We start from the raw sequence: 19,367 nt of genomic DNA, 5'->3' as shown, positions 1-19,367 counted from the left end.
ATTGAATTGAGGCGTGAAGCCATAATATACTTTTATTCGGTTGACTCAACTAGAATTTCGCGTATCACAAGAGAATACGATTCACTGAGCCGCATAATTATAATGAAGCGCATTGTCTGTAAGCTCAACCTTAATTTTTGCCTTCTGATAGCATCCTTGTGTGTTTTTCTTGTGCCACCAACTAAAATGCACTTTCGCATTGTTGCACATGTGTGCTCAGTGCAGAAGCATTGCATTGTGCTCTTTTTCATGCAGGTGTGTTTGCAATTTGGACAGAACTGCAAGAACTCATAAAAAATGCGCCTTCTGCTAATTAAGTTGCTCATTACATGAAAAGCGAAGAGTGGAAACTGCATGTTGGAAGTGTAGAGGCAAAAGACCTTACCCATTGTGTTTCGAATAACTTTTGTGCTTGGAGCGAGAACATATGCTGCTGATGTTGCTGCTGATGCGGGCTGCACAGCAGTAGTGGTCACAAAAGTTGCCAAGTAGAGTGCAGCCAGCTCGAGAGTAGTGTCAGCAGTGACCACATTTTAATTGGGTTAAGCATACGCCATGTGTGACAACTTTTAACATAGTATGTTTAAGTCGCATTCAGAGATTTCTATGGAGCTTGCATGTACTTGTGTTTTGTATATAATTGGTGTGCATTAGCAAACGCACACATCAAGTTTTAAAACTCCTAATTGATGCATAAGTATTAATTTAGTCTCTTTGGTTGTCAGAATATATGTACAGGGGCACATTCATTATATTTTAATTATACCTTTTAGCCAATTATAATGTTAGTGTCTGTATTTTAATTTAATATTAAAGTTCAGAGAATATGTTATTCTTATATAATTTTGTATAATATTACTGAAAATCAAACAATAAATTGTCGAAATTGCTTTAGATTATTATTGTAACTACCATGCAATTGATTTGTAATTAGTTTTTGCTGACAACTTTATGCTTGTTTTACTGAGCATAAAAATGCTTCAATGTTTGTAGTAATTATCGCAAATTACAGCGAACATATTGCGCAAATAGCTAATGGTATTGGTTTTTGTCCAACTTGGCCTAGTTCCACTTATAGGGCTGACTCAAAAAGGAGAAATAGGCAACAATGTACGCGAACGGAAAAAAATATTACACAATTACGAAAATAATCATGAAAGTCCTATTCAATACTTGTATGTGCCGCATATTTGGTATGATTTCCCATCAAATAAATACAAGTTACATACACATCTTATTGGAGAGCTGAAAGACGCCATAATTTTACTTGCATGGGCAATTGTTAACGTTAAGGCGGCAGCGTTGAAAGAAGATAAATCAACGTAATTGCAACCATTTTGCAAGTTATACGCAAGCCCACAAAAGTATGCAACAATTTGTGGGTCGCCAATATCGAGTCTGAATGGATATTGAAAAGACCTGCGATACACAGCGTCTATATAGTATGTGTGCATACTTGTAGATGTGGAAAGCTGTGTATATAAGTATGAACGTTGCTATATGTGGCTTTTTAATGCAAGTGTGCCATTCAGCCTGCACAATTAGCCGTTTTACGAATTAAATGAAATGAATATTTATGGGAAAACATTATTGTCGCAAATATTGTAATTTTATTTGTTTTTCCGTTGCACGTAAATAAAGGCAAATTACATACTGCTATATTAATACTTAATGCGGGCACTGTTCACAATATATGTGTATGTTTGTAATTTGTCAGCTTCAAAGAATTCCAATAGGTGCTTGCCCGCATAATGATTTTCAAGAAATTAAACAGAAATGCTCTTACACTTGAATAAGCTAACCGTGGAGCCGAGAAACGTAATTGTAGTTTAGTTTGTTACTTTCTTAAAGTAAACATTCTAGAGTATTAAAAATATTATTATTTTTTTTTCATACAAACATAGTTTTTTGTTTTTTCCCCTTTCGCGGACGAGTTTTCGTTTACAACGTTTATATAGCTATGGTATAAATTTCATCTTTTGAATATACATTAACATTTGAGTATAATGACTTACCTGTTATTGGTTGTAAGGCAATAAGGTAGAATAATTTTGTAATTTGAAAAAGATTCTTGTAACTATTGGTTTAAAAAAAATTTGAAGCTTTTAAAGTGATTAATAAATGTAATATCATTTACTTATAAGCAAGCATCCTCCCTGATTTATCGGCACTATCGGAAAAGAAACCGAGCGACAATTTCGAACTCATCCAGGCATCTGGGTGGATGTAACACATGCGAAGACACCTTGGCTAACCTAACCTAACCTAAATATAAGCGCTAAATATTTGATTAAAATAGGCCTTTGTTTTATATAACGTTTATAATTATGTGTGTGGATGTGTGCTTCCTTATACGTAAGTATAATTTTCTATGTCCATCATTGTTTGCCTTTTATTGCATATACAAGTAAGAGCTGAACTCACAATGTGGACTCACAATGTGGACAAGACGCCCTGCAGCGTAGCACAATAGGGAAGAGGTGGTGTTAAAAAGAGGAGCGTAATAAAAAGTGAACTAAGTTAATTTTTATTGCAGTACAACCATAAACATACATATATATATAAATACATACTTATATACATAGAGACAAGTATACATAAAGTTGTAGGCGTATGGCTGCCCATTGCGACCGCGCTGATAAAGCTGCAGTTCGCTTGGGCAGTTCTGGTTAATTTGCATAAATTTCATATAAAATAAGCGCCAAACATTATAATCATTAGCTTGCGTCTGCCTCCTGGGTGCAGTCGAAGGCCTCCTGCGGCCCAGGCACGCCAAACAAGTGCCATTTGCCTCGCCTCAGCACCACCGAGCGGGTGAGCAACTGGCGGCTATTCTGATTGCAAAGGGGGTCCAAATGCTGACATATTTATGGATTTTCTATGTTAACGAGTAGCTGGCCTGGTAGTAAATTAATTTAGCTAATGATAAATGCAATACGACGCTGGTCCAAGTCCACCATCCAACTTTTTCCACCATACTAAATGCCTGTCCAATCCTGCTGAGTAACTCTCTGCTGCACAACTCCATGACTTAACTTTTGAGTCATCGAGAACTGAATAAGAATAAGCAAATAGTTGAAGACCATTGTTGTGAACTGCAAAATAAAATATGAGTACGTTTGTTTTTATACAAATGGAATTTATCCAAAAAATAATAAATAGCATGGAAATATTTGAAAATTTTAACATGCATAGGATTAAATGCAACTCTGTAGATTTAATTAAGCATATGTCTCTTTTTCGTATTCTCCTGGCCTTACCAATGTAATTGTCTTTTTGTTCAACGAAACTCCCAATCCGCTTGAGAACTCAATCTGGAACTCTAAGCGCCAGTGGAGCATCGCGGTAACCATTTGCTTTACCACCGGACTTCCCGGGAACCAAATGTCGAGCATTTCCAGTAATCGCAGACACTTGCGGCCATCACGTATCGTGCGATCACAGTAAACGGGTGCCACAAGCATTTTATAGAAGGGTGGCAGCATGCTCGTTGCCACATAGGCGATTAACAAAGAGTTCATGCCTCCATCCATATCGGCCCGACCGAAGATAATGTACAGTTCGCTGGTGGTGAGTGTAAAGTCATGGGCAATGGCGGTCCACAGACTCAGCTTATAAACCTTGTTGACTTCCGTTATGAGGTAGTGTAGCTCCTTAACCATTTCCATAGCACTACGCAGGCGCTGCTCACGCAACTGCACTTTGACAAAGCGCCAGCGAAAAAATTGTGGATTAATGATCTTCTGCAGAAGGCGAAAACGTATGCCCAACATCTCAGCTATATTCATGTGAATGTACCCGGTAAAGTGTGGCCCTCCGGTAATGATTATGTAACAAATGCCTCCACACGCAACGAGGGCCTTATTGCCGTCACCTGCGATACGCCCCACCACTGAATTGACAGCACTAACGTACAATACTGTGACTGTAGCCAGTACCATTATGTTTTTACGCTTCAGCTTCCGATAGTTCAAATTGGCTCCAAACTCTTGCATGAGTTGATCGTCCAGCGCTGCCAGGCGATTGTAAATCCGTAGATGTTGGTGCGCTGTGCTCTGCATTGAGGCAACTGTGACAACATACACAAATATTGACATTACTAGCTCCAGAAAAACAATACTCAGCACCAGCTTGTCTGTTTTGTAGAGGAATGCGCGCAAGTCATTGTCCCGTAGCAAGCCATAGATGGAACCACACATCCCTGTGAGCACGGCGCAGGAAAGGCCGAGCGAATAAAGTCGGGTCCACTTATTGACGACGAAGTATTTGCCTTGTTGAAAGAAACCATTACAGCACATGCCAAACTGAAGCCCACAGACGAAGTTGACACACTCCCACAAGGTTTCCGGTTCACGGAAGAAATAAAGGAGCGCCATGTTGCTAGTATCGCTGCCTTTGCCGCACTGCTACAGCTCGGATGTGCTGCCATTGATTTTTGTTAACCGCAATTATGGATAGTGCTATTAAGATAATTAAATCGGTGCTGGTGTTGCCCGTCTGTGCTTACTTTTTAGTTACAATTAATACATTTAAATGACCTTATATTTTATCTATCTGGTTGCGATGTCAGCAAATGGAAATAAATAATTTTATATAAATACGTGTTTGTACTTGAATTTCTTGACTCGTGTAACACCGTTTTTTAAAAAATTAATCAACAATACACATGTATAGTGTTATTATATTATTCTTCATAATTATATTAAGACTAAACTTCTCTCTCACAATTACAAGTAGCTTCCACATAATACTTGTATGAATATGCAGCAGTCATCTAAAAGCAGTGACTAGTGATATTTCCACATACCACATATTTAATTTTTAGCCTAGCAATTCTGGGAATGAAACTGTAATTAGCAAATTCTAAGGAAAATTTTATCTATGTTGGAAAGTAAAAACAGTTTTTTTTTTTTGTTTCTTATTACGTTCGTCAACATAACAAAAACATACATTCAATGGTGCTGTACTTGAAAGAAGCTGAAAAAATTGAGGACTCTAGCATCAAAGTACAACAGTAGCAATGATGTTGGCATCATTTTCGTTGCCATCATATCAATTTCATTTGCTTGGTTAATGATGAAATTAAGCCTGTGGAAAACAGCATTGCATAATTTACGGATGCCCGATGATGGAAAAATTGACATGGAAACGTCAGCATGGCGGCGTCATTACGAGGACAAAAACAGTGGGCGTAATGGCAACAGAACGGAAACAACAAAACTTGCCTTCCACTACAACATTTTGTCATTTTTAATTAATTAAACTTGATTAACGCTCCTTTTGGAAAAGTCCAATGTGCGCGTGTGGCAATCAATCATGTCCAATAGATTTGCAGAATGTCAATAGGATAAGTCCTCTCCATTATTTCGCATTAAATATTTATGAGGTGAAGAAAACCCGTTTTAGCCAATACAGGCATCCTAGAGAAACCGATCAATTGAAAAATTGTAGTTTCATAAAAATCACAAAGTAATTATTTTTAAATAAAATGCGCTCATATATACATACTTGTATGTATATTTTAAGAAGAATTTATGTTATTCGTTTATATTTATTATGTAGGTATGTACCATGGAAACATTTCACGAACTGCAAATAAATGGACTATTTCGAATGCGCAAAAAAATGGAAATTTAACAATTTGTATGCCTGACAGTTGGCCAACTGAGTGACTTTCTGTCTGCTTCCCTGACATGTTTATGTCCAAAAAGTACTTCTCGACTTTATTCAATTAGCGCTAATTTAAAGTGCCAACATGTCTGCCACGGCAAATCAAAATGTAGCGACCGAAAAGAATACAACCCCAATTTTCCACATGACCCCCATCAAGTTGCTTTGTTTGTCACATCCAACAGAGTGTTGAATTGGAAGTGCGGTTGGGTTGGGGTTGATGTTGCTTTTGAAGTTGATATAAATAAAAGTTTTCCCTACTTTGTACCTAATGCCCCGCATCGCTGACCGAAAGCAACAAAATAAAGTGACTCGTTGAAGCCGGATGGGTATGTGTGTGTGTACAAGATGACAAGAAAAGCAGAAATTGATTGGTGTCCGTATTTGTGCCTTTATGACAAACCATTAATTGGCAAATTTTCTAACATTTTTCGAAGACGAAAACAGAAATCACTTTAAATAGAATTGATGAGAGGATGTACGGCATGTGCTAAAAAAGAAAGTTTATCATCAATTGATTGAGTTTAAAATGTGAAGGCAAAGAATTCCAATGCACAGACAATATGTATACGCCCCGTAGGTACATCAAGCGAGCAGAAGTAAAAGCAAGCGGCAACGGCACATTTGACGTTTTTATTGCGCATATAATCATCATCATCATCATCATCATCATGATCAGAGCATACATTAGAGTCATAAGCATACCCACAAGCGCCTACTCATACGTGTATGTGTGCATATACAAATGTTGGTATGTTCGTGTGCACACTGACAAATGTTCAAGTTGCTTGCGAACACGAAAACACATTTGTCTACATGAGAGCGGCTCTAAGCAGGCACATCAAGAGTATCTGTATGTGTATATCTGTATGTGCATATGTACTATTCATGCCCAAAATGCAAGTGTTGTTCTTTTTTTTATACATTTGTACGTTTGTTTGTATGCACGATACATAAGTGTACATGCTTATATTTTAAAGGGAGCGCTTGGCCAAGTTAATAGGTTCACAAGTTTCTCATTTGCTGAGCACTTGCTGCCTGGCTGGTTGCAAATTAATGCCGCACACAATTAAATTAAATAACACCATAATTAATTACTACATACGAACCTACTGCTGAACAACCAAACAGCCGAAAGTGCTACATGGAACTTGTTCAACCAGAGCTACCAACGGATCCATACAGATAGCAAAATAAATATCAAGATGTCTGTAATACTTATAAACAAACAAATACCAAACAGTGAAAGATTGCGGCCAGCTTTCTTTCTAACAATAAACATGACTGTTAAGATCATTCAATATCGAAAATGTTTGTGGATTGATTTGAACTTTTCTTTAACCATTTATAACTCAAGTAAAGTTTTTATTTACGCCAGAGGATTAAACAAATTTAAGTTCGTTCAAAAGTGTAGATTCGGAATGGAATTTCTTTTAAGTGCAATTTATACATTTATTGTGTTGATTTATTGGGCATCATCAGTTTAGATTATGCGTGATTGTATATTTTAGTATCTTAGAGCATAATTTGTAGAATTTTATTCTTTCAGTGTACGGACATATGTACACATTTACTTACAACTTTCCTGCCATCGCTTTGGTGGTTTGATTTGTTAGCAGCCTGACTGTGAGGTGTTAATGTTTGTCGGAGCCTTCGCAGTCGCCTGCGATTCCTTATTAAAGTATGCATGTGCTCAGCTGTGTGTGGTTATGTGTGTGTGTGTGTGTGTGCGTGTTGTTCGTGTGTTTACTGATGCTTGAAATAAAGAATGATTTATGATGAAGCCGCACACGCATGTTCGTTCTCACAATTAAAGTTTTGTGCAAGCTGAGTGGCCATCAGTGGTTGCCTAGGGTTGTGAGGGGAGGGGGTGGGGGGTCATGTAATATTTGCTTGTGGTTTTCTACAACTATGCCCATTTTTACACAAAACGCCAAACAATGCGATTAAGGTTAAAGCATTTGAACTTGCTATTGCTACTTAGAATTCGCAATTGAGTGGGATCAAAGGGCAGACGAAGTAATGAAAAGCCTTTGAGCATAAACTATGTATTTCCTAAATTTAATAGAAGTAAGTATAATTTTATTTTATTCTAAAAGCTGTACAACAAACTGAGGTTAAGAGCACTGCTTACGAGTTTATTATCCTCTATTCTACGAAATCTAACAACACTCGGACATGTTGACATTATTTGGAAATAAAGTTAACTCAAAGCACAAAGACATTTATTTATATCAGCCTTTACCACGTGCCGCAAGCAAATCCGAATTTAAAACCTTCCAAGTAAAATATAATCCTGAATTATTTTTAAATTAAACTCATTAGCGATGGAGATACTCAAGTGGGAGGGAAGTGCCTCTTAGGCTGCAAACTATTATTGCAATAATTAATGAGCTCTCGAGAAACTAAGAGCATGATAAATAATTAAAACTTTAATAGATGACCCAGTCCTTTTGAGTGGCATACTTGTATATACTATATAAGCTATGGCTCTGCTTAACATCTGCGTGGAGTGTTTTGCAAATCTCACATATTTATGCATTTAAATGTTGCGACATGTTTCTGTACATTTATGCAGAGCCATAGCTCATAAATTAAAACATAATGACGTGCAGGATACACACACACACACACATGCAAATCAATAAGCCATTAATCGTAATGCAACTTATAACAATTTTGCAATCAATGTGCAAATGGCCGCAATGATTGGAAGTATACGAGGCGTCATTTCCCAGAGGCCAAATGTGCCAATCAATGTGTTTGATTGCCGTCGAAAGTGCTGAGGGTATAAAGAAAAGTTATCAGTCATAATACACGTAATACGAGAAATGGATGCATAAAACTCTTAGTGCTAACCAGTTGCTGGAGTGTCCCAACAGTGACTGGCTACTATATTGGCCTTTACGCGCCTGCACTGCACTTGCCACGCTTTTTATGTTTTAACCAAAGCCAGTTGAGGTGCTTTTTATCAGTCTTGTTTGCCTCGCAAGCCAGCTGCTGTTTTATCTTGCGTGCTGAAATGTTCCGCGCACTTTGTCGACAACAAGGAGCATGTTGCATGTTAATTCGCTGACTGCAGCATAAAAGGCGACCAACCGTGCGCCATAATGCCGAAAAATATGTTATCGTCTAGAGGTGGGAACGTGACCTCAGTTTTCTCTATTATCAGAGTCACGTTGTGCATATCACACTAATAACCTAACCGGTGTTTACTTCAAAAGAAAATAGTAGAATTAAGTGGATTTTTGTGATTTCTTTGAGGGCAATTATTGTGCTTTCTGTGTGGTACTATGATTTAAATCATAAGTAAATCCATTTCTATTTAGTTGAATCAAGCAAATGTTTCCAAATTTGTATTCTGAAATTTTATTCAATTTCTGAAGTTAGAAAATTTTGTCACCATGCAAAATATCGAAATAAGTTGAAATAGTCCAAATTTGGCTAAAAGCTAATTCGATGGCATCCGAAGACTACAATAAATAAATTCAATTAATTTATATAATATATAGTACTATACACTACTGCCAAGCCAATTGCTGTTATACTCTTGTATTAAGCGAGTTCTTTAAAATACAGTTGATGTGCGATTTAGTTGGATCCTTGTTGAGCACATTTCGTAATCAGGGTTTACATTTTCTATATATTTAAAGTAGCTGAATTGCCTCCCCCCCTTTTGTTTCTCTCAACATCAGTTGACTGTATAGCTTGCAATTTAATTTCAAAAGGAATAAACCCGTAACAACACAATTCGTTAGCTGATGGGCTCCAAAATGAAGTTCCACCCGCGTCTCTGGTGTGTGCCGTTGTTCATTGTGGACAGCAGACAGCTATGCTAGGCATAAAATAAAATGGGCTGGAAAGTGTCATAATCAGGTCTTGCTGCCCCTGGTGTGCGTGCAAATATTTGCGCTTTCATTGTACGGCGCGAGACAATCCGATTATGTTGCATGGCGCAGAAAGTGCAGGCAACCGTGCAAGGGCGGTGCACTGGCACTGGCACTGGCCATGGCCATGGCATACCAGAGTCTATGGAAAGGAATGGGATTCAGATTGGCGCTCAACATGCGTCAGCTGTGGTGATGCCCCTAGTCAGGCAGCGGCTGCAGCCTCGCTGATTAATGAGCTGCAAATGATGTTATGCGCTCTCCGCTGCAAGCGTTGCACGTTGCATGTCGTAAATCACAAACAATTGGGCGTAGCGTGATGAGGCAGGCATCACAGGGCGGTTCTATAAAGGGGGTGCCTTTACGCCTGCAGCGTCACATGCAACCTGAAAGAGGCGGAGGGCGCAGCGACATTGCTTGCTCTTGTTGATATTGTTGCTAATGATGCTGTTGATGCTCAGCGCACTTTGCATTCGGCGTTGCAATTCACTTGTTGCATCCTGAAGGCAACAGCTGCAGCTACAACAGTCGCGAATAAGAGCAAGAAAAAGTGGTGTTAACGTTGCAACTAGACTAGAAATACAGTTGCAATACCTCGCTTATTATTATACGAAATTTAAGTCTGAACTGTTTGTGTGAAAAGTTTTTCCAAATTCAAGAGTTCGCAGCGTTTTCAAAGTTGTCGATATTGGCGAACTTTGATGTATTCTTCCTTATCAATCGTTGTATTTTTATCCAATTTTTGCACTGAAATATTGATTTATTTTATAAACGCTGTTTTTGAGAATACAAAACAGCTTTAGAACCAAGAAGAAAAACAGAAAAATTGAAAACAGGAAGATGAAGTGACACCTTTATGCTTTTTGAACTTAAGGCCCAGCTATATTATGAAGTGTAACTCAAAACAGTAGTCATTCCATCCATTCATACCTACCTTTGCCAAAGATATAAATATGAATATAAATAACAAATCTGTCTGCATCTGCTGAAGGCAATCAAAGGGGCACGCTTGAACTTCCCCCGTTTTGTGGCGACGGAGCTCAAAACTTTAAACTGCGACTGCAAGTGGGGCTCCTGTATTGAAGCGTCAGTCAGTTAGTCAGTCGTAAGCCGCTTATTTAGAGCTATTTTCGAAGCAGACAAATCTTGACAAAGCCAAGCAAAACTTTCTCGAAGCAATTGCAAAGTTTTGCTAGCCCAATAAAAATGTCCAGTTGCTGGGGGGATTGAAGCTAGATTGGAACCAGCATTGCAGAGTGAAGAAGACCTTAAATCTGCTCACATTTATGACCATAAAAATGGCTAATGGCTCAATACAGATAGACAAGCAAAATGCTAATCCATGCATGGCCAACATGCTAGCTAGGAGAAATGTGTTGCTGTTGTATCTGAGTTACATAAGCTTTTTGTTGTTATTGCTTAGTTGACTTTTGAACCAACCGCACCGTTTGGCATGCCTCTTGGTTTTTTATTTTGCTTGTCTGCCAGCATTAAGAATATTAATTTTTAGCCAAGCAATGAATGAAAGTTGGCCACCGTTTTCGGTTTTCTTTTTTGTGGTTTGTTTTAGTGCCAATGAAAAAACTCATATGCGAAAGTGAAAGCAGCTGATTAAAATCTTAAAAAACGAAATGTGCACGACTAGATCATTTTTCTAATTGGCGAAAACCTTTTACTGCGCCATAAATACCTGACTAATTGCGGCATTTGTTTTATGGTAATGTGAATTGGTTCTAAGCAGGCCGCTTCTTATATAAATTACAGAGTTAGTCGGCACGCTACGCACACACCACTATAGTGTCAAGATGAGAGATCGTTTGATAGTTCAAATGCTGATTTTAGGGCTATTGTTCTGCCTGCAACTGCTCACACTGCCCATTGAAGGTATTTGGCACAATATTTCCGATTTAACTACAAGTACTTAACCACTCAATATTCCCACCTTAGCTAAACAATTGCTGCTGCGCCCTTTGAATGCACGGCGAATTGAAAGTATCCTGCGTCAGCATGATATTGAGCACGATATGATGGAAGGACGATCGATTTCAAGTGGCTTTGCGGCACTCTCGGGCTTTACGTTGGGCCTCACAAAAGCTTTGACTGGGGTACTTATCTATGACGTAATTACGGCCAATATTACAGAAAGTAGCGTATCAGAAAACAGCGAAGGCACAGCTCAGGAGATTTGCTTCAATACACGCGGTGCACGCAATTTAGATGACCACAAAATATTGAATAGCAAGTTCCAGAGTAGACATCGGTCAGCTCGGAGACGAATTCACGTCGGTAAAGGTCGCAATAAACGTAAAGAAAGACAACGCTATAACGATCCTGTGAGTTCCGTGTTTGGTGGCACTCGATATGATGGAGCCGAGGAGATCGAGAAGGGTCGACAAACCGGTGGTACATCCACAGTAACTGGCACCGGGACAGGCTTAGGTACAACAACAACAGCCTCCGGCGCAGAAACGAATTCACTGACTTGTATAGTTTTGCTTAAAAACCAATAAATAATAATAGATTTTGTTGTGTAACTAAAAACATATTTCAAATGGATCAGTATGATTCAAAGGTGATAAATGTGAGATGTTTTAGAATATAAATATTAGATATAATAAAATCATAATTACTATTTGTTTATTATTATTAAAACTATATCAAAACATACTCAAGCAAACACAAGTGTACTCGAATACCATGTTTGGTTAGTCTGGGCTCAGCAATCCCTGACAGACGGGCATGTCTAAATCGATTTGTCTCGTAATGCCGATTAAGAATATTTATACTTTATGGAGTTGATCTCCAACCTTCCTTCTGCCGTTTACATACTTCGCGTACAGGATTTTAAAAAGCAATGTTGGTATGAAGATATCAGTCCAAATGCAATTTTGTTATATGATATGATTCAGAAATATATTCAAAGACACCTCAGTAGAGTAGCATCATTATCAATGCCCCTTATGTACTTATTACATTCTTCGTTGACTCTAGTTTAAGAACACTTCTATTAGGCAATACTGATCCAGCCACATTTATCTCATCACTTTCGATTGAGAATATACAACTATTAATGAAATTCCCCAACAATGCATACTTGTATATTTATAATACAATTTAAATCTTTATCTTCAAGTTATTAAGATCCTGTAAATTATAGCCTTTAAAATACATGTTAGTTGCAAGTTTTATATTCAGGCTAGCATTAACTAAATAAATGTAAATAAAAAAACCATCCAATCAATTATCAAATAATTTAAATATAAAAAATATGATTCTAAGAACTTCCCAAAAGAGGAAAGTAGAGTAAAGTCATTTCTCTGTTATTCACCTTCCTATACTCAGGCAAATACTCACAAAATTGAATTAAAAAAAAAATAAAAATATTAATACAAAAAGACTTAAAAAGAATTAACGTTCTTTGTTGATCATTCCATGTTTTGTTTTAATTTCCAATTAAAATGTTATAAGCGGCACGAACACAAAGTTCTTGTAGACGATTGAGTTAACTAAAATTGATTGTAAACCGGTTTATGTTTTGCTCGGCCAGCTGGGAACGCTGTCAAAGGTCGTGTCATGTCTGCTGATGATCGCTGACTTCTGACTCAAACATATTATTGCTTAGTTGTAATATTTTTGAAGCTTTTGTGGCTGAGATTAGCATATGCTAAATGGCAGCGCCTTTTGTTTAATGAACTTTCTTTCTGTCGAGTTTCTTTTTTCTCACTTTTTTGCGCATAAAAGTTGCGCAGAACCTCGAAGTTTTTTCAGTTATCAAAGGGCGAGATTGCGTGCGCGTCGTGCAGAACAGAAAACAGAAAACCGCAATGAAGTTCTCTTTAGGATTATGGAAATGTTGTCTTTTTGCCATTTGCTTAATGGGCACAACTGTTTCGGGTAAGTGCATAAGCTTGACCTCATTCAGGCCACTGGTTCTAAGTCCAGTTTTGGGAATTCTCAGCGGGGCGTATTGCATTGCGTCCACTTTCCGCGCGAGAGGTTCGTATAGCGTTGCGTGAGGTTGGACTTGAGGATGTTATACCTGTGGGTCGATCTGTTGCATCCGGCTTGGCAGCCATTGGAGGCTTTGCATTAGGCATAACCAAGGGCATTGGTGGCTCGCTGCTCTACGATGTCGCAACTTCGAATGCCACGCTGGCGTATCTGAGCTCATTGGGTGGCTCCTCAAGCAGCTCTAGTAGCGGTAGTGGTGCCACTGCACAAGAGATTTGCTTCAAAAGTCGCAGCGTGGATGGAGATGTGATTCAGGGAAGAGATTTCGGCGAAGATGATGAAGAAGATGAACTGCAAGGCAGGGCGACTAGTCCGAGTAGTCCGAGTACTCCCTCGAGTCCAACTAGTCCAACTAGTCCAACTACACCAACAACTCCGAGCGATGGAATTACGTGTATTGTTGTGCAAAAAGGACGATCCCTTGACAGCCATCGTTCGCTGGACACGCCGAGGCATCGTCGCCAGAAGCTGCAGCATAGACGTAGGACACGAAAATTACACAAATTACACAAACGCCAATGATGTGGCTAACAAAATTCGCCTGCTTAATTTTTAAGATATTTTTAAAATATTTATTATTAGCTTAATTAAGTGCTGCTATTTCTATAATAATAATATCATTACCTTTATCATTAAGAATGTGTCCACATTTTAGGAGACTATCTCAAATGTTGTCGTTTTGCACAATCTGCCATCATTAAATAATCTCTATATATGTGTATAAAACAGTTGTCCTGACGGTAAAAGCTAGGAAGCTTAAATTTGGACACAAGTTTCCTTTCACAGTGAAAGTGAGCGGTTTTGGAAACTTCGAACTCCAAAATGGGGAAAACGGGCTCCAATGTTTAAAAAATGTACAATTCTCATCCGATTAACTTCAAACTTAGTTTGAAAACTCTCAGTTAGAACACCTGGGGCGTGAGTTAAAGGGATTTTTTCTTGGGAAAATTGAGACATGAAAAGCTATGTGCAATCAACGCACAACCCAAACGGTAAGAGCTAGGAAGCTGAAATTTGAACAAAAGTTGTCTTTTATAGTATAGATGAGCACTAATAGGTTTTGGAAAATTCAAACGCCAAAAGGGGGAAAACAAGCTCGAAAATTTGTTTGAAAAATCTGCATTTTGCCACCAATTTCAACTTCGTTTTTATAAACCAGAGAAAGAATACAAAACAACTGCATACTCAGTTTTTTGAACGTTTTCTTGGAGCTTGAATTATTGGAGTATTAATATTTATTTATTTTTTTCAACATGGGGACATCACATACACACACTCTTTCACCCACAGTCACAAGTATTAGAGATGGGCATAGTCGGCGCTTTCTGTTAGCTGCACTGCGTTCACACGAGTGCCGTGTTTCATATTCCGATTTCGTGCGTGGTTGATTATGTATGTACAAGTATATATGTATGTATATAAAATAGTTTTTATAATAGAACTGCATTTTTTTATTTTATTTTTTTTAATTTTTATTTTTATTCAGAATTCAACAATAATACGTCGATTATATTATAAAACGTAATATAACAATTTAAACTAAACTTAAAAGATAAGAAAGCCTAACACAAAGCTGTACAATGACGTCTATTTATCAGGGCGCCCACAATATTTTTATTTATCAACAATTTTACAATTCAAATCCACAAATTTATTTTTTTTAATTTTTAGAAATTTCATAGTATAATTTTCGATTTGCTATAAACTTTAGATAGTGTGGGAAGATAAATAGCATATTGTAAACAAACTTATAATTGTAAGCAGAAATACTGAGACCATCGAAGACGGACAAGACCTGCTAGTTCTGTATATAGTCAGTGGTATAGTCAGTGGTCGAATTGATACGAAATGGCAGATGAGTTAAAAAGCAGCATTCATCATTCAATTGACCATTTTGATATTGCAAGTGAGAGTCATTTTTATATCACTGAAGTATTAATTTTGGAAAAAATTTGTAGTAAATGTTCGAAATTCGAAAGGAAAGTTTCACATCTGCAAACATAAGCACAGCACAGCAAACACATGCACACTATATACACACATACATTAAGCCATAAGTCCTGATTGAATTTCTCACATGACTGATAATCTACACGAACATTCTCTGATACACTCACACCCAGAGAAGGAGTGTCCTCGCTAAATGGTTTGCGCATTCCATATGCCGCGCCCCTGTCGTTTGGCAACTCACATAAGCATACGAACAGGCAGCATAAACATATGCTGATACACATATATAGGCAGGACATATAGACCACCAATACGTGTGGTATACACAAGTATGTGTGTAGGTATGTGTGTGTGCGTATAAATAATCACACGGCTTATGTAAACATTGAAATGTCATTGCCGCCGAGGGCAGCGGCCAGCACATAAATTTTCCGTCAGCAATTTATTAACTTTAACACTACTATAGCCAATGTCATCGCTCATCCCCGCTGCCCACTGATGTCGACAAGGGCAGCTCATTTGATTTGTTATTGATTTTGATGGGGAATTTATGTGGTTCAAGGACCCCAAACTGCGACCACGTAGCGGGATTATAACAGCCACTAAGCGATATCTAACCTTACCTGCTTTCTGTTTTCATAGAAATTCTGTCTGATGTTAGTTTTTGTGGCAGAGAGTGTTTGGGTATTGATCTAATGGCCTGATTTGTGAGCTTGGCGTATCGCATTAGTTGCTATTTATTATTCATGTTGATACGCTAAAAGGTCTGGTCTAACAAACGTCAGTCAAAATGTGTTTTGGGTCTAGTTTGAGCTTTGAACTATTCTACTTAAGTGTGGCTAGCAACGATGGAAGATGCTTTAATGAAGAGTTGAGATTGCAATTTATAGAAAACATGTACATCTTAAGTTTAATTAGATTGTACTTCAAGCTTTCTTTGCTACTGAGATATAAAACGAGAACTATATGTATATAAAAGCTTATATTAGAAAAATAAATCAGAATATGTACAGAAAAAGTCAGGAAAAATATATCTTGAGTCATGTTTGAGCTTTGTGTGGTACTGCTTCAGTTTTTTGGGTCCTTTAATAATAAGTGTTGACCACATGGAGACATTGGAACAATACTTTCTTTCGGGGAAAAGATAACTTAAGAGCTGGAATTCATAAATAATTAATAATTATTAATTACCTAATCGATTTAAAAACAATTGTAAACGGCGATGATCTAGATATACTGTGAAGCTCTTTCAACAAGACATTGGATTCTTTTGTGCTTAGGTTTCACTTAAAGGTGTCTTTTCACTACAAAAGCTTATCATGTATGGGTCGATGTTATGGGGCTCCAATATTCTTGATCATTTTTCAATTGGTATACTCAAAATGAACGCAATTCTGATTGAGTTCTAAGTTCTAAGAAGATTGATCAACTTTGTGAGTGTTGGCACATTAAATAAATCTTTAAAAAACCACCCTATATTTGTAACACAGAAAAAGTCGCAGGAACGATTTGGCTTTGACTTTGCTTTACAAACTGCAATTATTGTTCACTTACTCACTCACTAAATGTCTAACAAGTGGTGCACCCCGCCAGTTAGCTCAATTTCTCAGCCCACACACTCAGTGGAAGTCTGAAAGGCGTCCAGTAATATCCCGACGGCATAAATTGCGCCATAAATGCCGCTAAATTACTAACTAAATGCCGCAAGTGCCGCCCATGGACATGGCTTGAATTTCACAAATGAACGCCTTTTGCCATGCGATTGCCAACGAATGTTGACGGCCCGAATGTGGTTAGTGATGAGGGGATTGCCATAGCCAACTACGAGTCCACTACCAACAACGAAAACAACAACAACAACTAACAAGCAACCTACAACTGCCAACTGGCAACTGCCGACAGTCGATGACATTTGAGCGATAAGAAGAAAAACTGTTGTGTAGCTTACAAGGGGGTCGCGGTCCTGGTCCCGGTCCCGTTCCCGGAGAAGTCACAAACCCACTTACCAAGGGTACGTTGTTATTGTTGTTGTTGTTTTTGCTTTTGTGGACTGTATTATTAAGTATGCAGGCGTGTGAAGGGGCTCACAAATAAACAAACAAATACACGAACAAAATAAACAAACAGAAGCAATGCGGTACATACCCGTACATGCACTGGAAAAATATTATATTTAGTTTGTTGAATTTTATTTTATAATCAATATCCATTTATAATTAATTCCATTAACGAAACTATTAATAATTAACGAAACTATTATAAATTTGCTTTAATGAGGCGCCTTTCTATTATATTTAATAAATATAAGCTTGAGGATTGTTGTATCTAATAGTTAGTTTCTGCTCGCTCCTCAAAATTATAATACTATATTTCGATTTTAGTGACAAATAAAGCTATTTCACTTTTGTGTTGAAGAATGTAAGGCCTAGAAAAATGTAAAATATGGATCCTTTAATGATGGAAAACATTTGCAAAACAGATACAGAAAAAACTTCTTCAGATTATCCTCTACGTTGTTTCTGGAAGGTGACGATTTTTATATTATTGTTGAATATAACATTTCATTTCAGAAATATTGCCATAAAATCAGTTTTGATAGTATATATTTTTTTCTGAATGCATGTTGAAAGTAAATGAGCCTGTTTTTTTTTGCCTTTGCCTCGTTGTCTGTTTTTATTTGGAGCAAATTTTTACAGTTGTTTTTACAACATTGAAAATTGTTTTAAATGTTAATGTTCTTGTGCTTGGCGAGTAACAACTTCCCACTACACGTTCCCCCCTTCCACTGTCCATCGTTTCGAGCAATCGCTTCGGAGACAGAAGCCACAACCGGAACAAGCAGCCAACAAATATTACACGCACTTTTTGGCCTCGAACACTGGGCATGAGGAAATCCCTGAGCTCACAAATAATTGAGACATTTTTGCACCCTCGCAGTTGTGAAATCTGTAACATTCACATTCACCCACACATATGTATTCTGGTCTGTGTGTGTGTGACATGTATATTTGTAGCATCACCCTTACCTATGCCCACACATACAAAGACACAGAAACAGACACAGAGGCAGAAACACACAATTCTATACGGAAAGTGCGCGCACTTGTGTTAAATTATGCGGGTTTGGTTTTTATTGCAAGGCCGCTCATTTATTGTGCTCTGTTTTTGTTTTTGTTTTTGTCTCCTCTTGCATGTTTGTCCTCGCTTGCTTTTAGCCCTATACCCCAGTATTCATTATTGAAAACTCTTACGGGTTCGCTCACCCGAAGGAATGGATATGGAATCACTCGTTCTTCCACAAGTCAGTGGGATGATGTTGATCGAGCAAAACTATACTGCAAGGATAAAGACGAATCCGTTTGTTTAGCCTCAAGTATCGGATACCTCGTTGCCTAACCTCCCCTGCAAATTCCTAACTCTGAGTACCAAATTTCCTCAAAGAAGTTATATTTTAGGGCACTAGTTACAACAAGAATAGCTTAGATAACTCAAACGCTAACTCCGGGAGAATGACTGACCACCATGACTGTGAGTTGGCCATTGCTTGCCGTTTGGATCAGAGACTAAATTTTCAATTTTTTTTTTGTAAATAATAAATTGTATTTGTTGTTATTTAAGTGTTTTAATTTAAGTTTACTTTACTAGTTCTAAAAGCACTTTTACTGTTGTTTTTAATTGTATTTTTGCTTTGTTTCTATTTCTTTTTCTATTGGTCTAATAACGTCTTCTGTGCTGTGAATCGAGGTATAGGGTCTAGTTGGGCAAAAAAAAAAAAAAATCCCCAATTTTTTACTTTTTATTTTCTTAAAGTTCTTATTCGTATCGTTTCTTATATCAAATAAATTAATA

At 37.6% G+C, this 19,367-nt stretch overlaps 1 protein-coding gene across 1 annotated transcript; it reads right to left on the bottom strand.

Moving 5' to 3' along the window:
• Positions 1-2,978: 2,978 nt before the first annotated feature.
• Positions 2,979-4,376, bottom strand: LOC115634685 (putative gustatory receptor 57a). Its single transcript, XM_030532548.1, has 2 exons — positions 3,261-4,376; positions 2,979-3,095 (listed from the first exon to the last, which is right to left on the bottom strand). The coding sequence occupies exons 1-2, from the start codon at positions 4,374-4,376 to the stop codon at positions 2,979-2,981; spliced, it is 1,233 nt and encodes a 410-aa protein (XP_030388408.1).
• Between the last annotated feature and the right edge of the window lie 14,991 nt (positions 4,377-19,367).

This window comes from Scaptodrosophila lebanonensis, unplaced genomic scaffold (genome assembly GCF_003285725.1).
Source record: "Scaptodrosophila lebanonensis strain 11010-0011.00,11010-0021.00 unplaced genomic scaffold, SlebRS2 tig00000001-arrow-pilon, whole genome shotgun sequence".
Classification (NCBI taxonomy): Eukaryota; Metazoa; Arthropoda; class Insecta; order Diptera; family Drosophilidae; genus Scaptodrosophila; species Scaptodrosophila lebanonensis.
Note: the sequence above shows the minus strand (reverse complement) of the source record. Positions and strands in the feature narration are given on the sequence as shown.

Bases quoted from the DNA above. Each gene is read 5' to 3' on its own strand.
- LOC115634685 (XM_030532548.1), bottom strand. From the start codon at position 4,376: ATGGCGCTCCTTTATTTCTTCCGTGAACCGGAAACCTTGTGGGAGTGT. The intron at 3,096-3,260 runs GTAAGGCCAGGA...TTTATTTTGCAG, and splicing joins ACAAAAAGACAATTACATTG to TTCACAACAATGGTCTTCAA.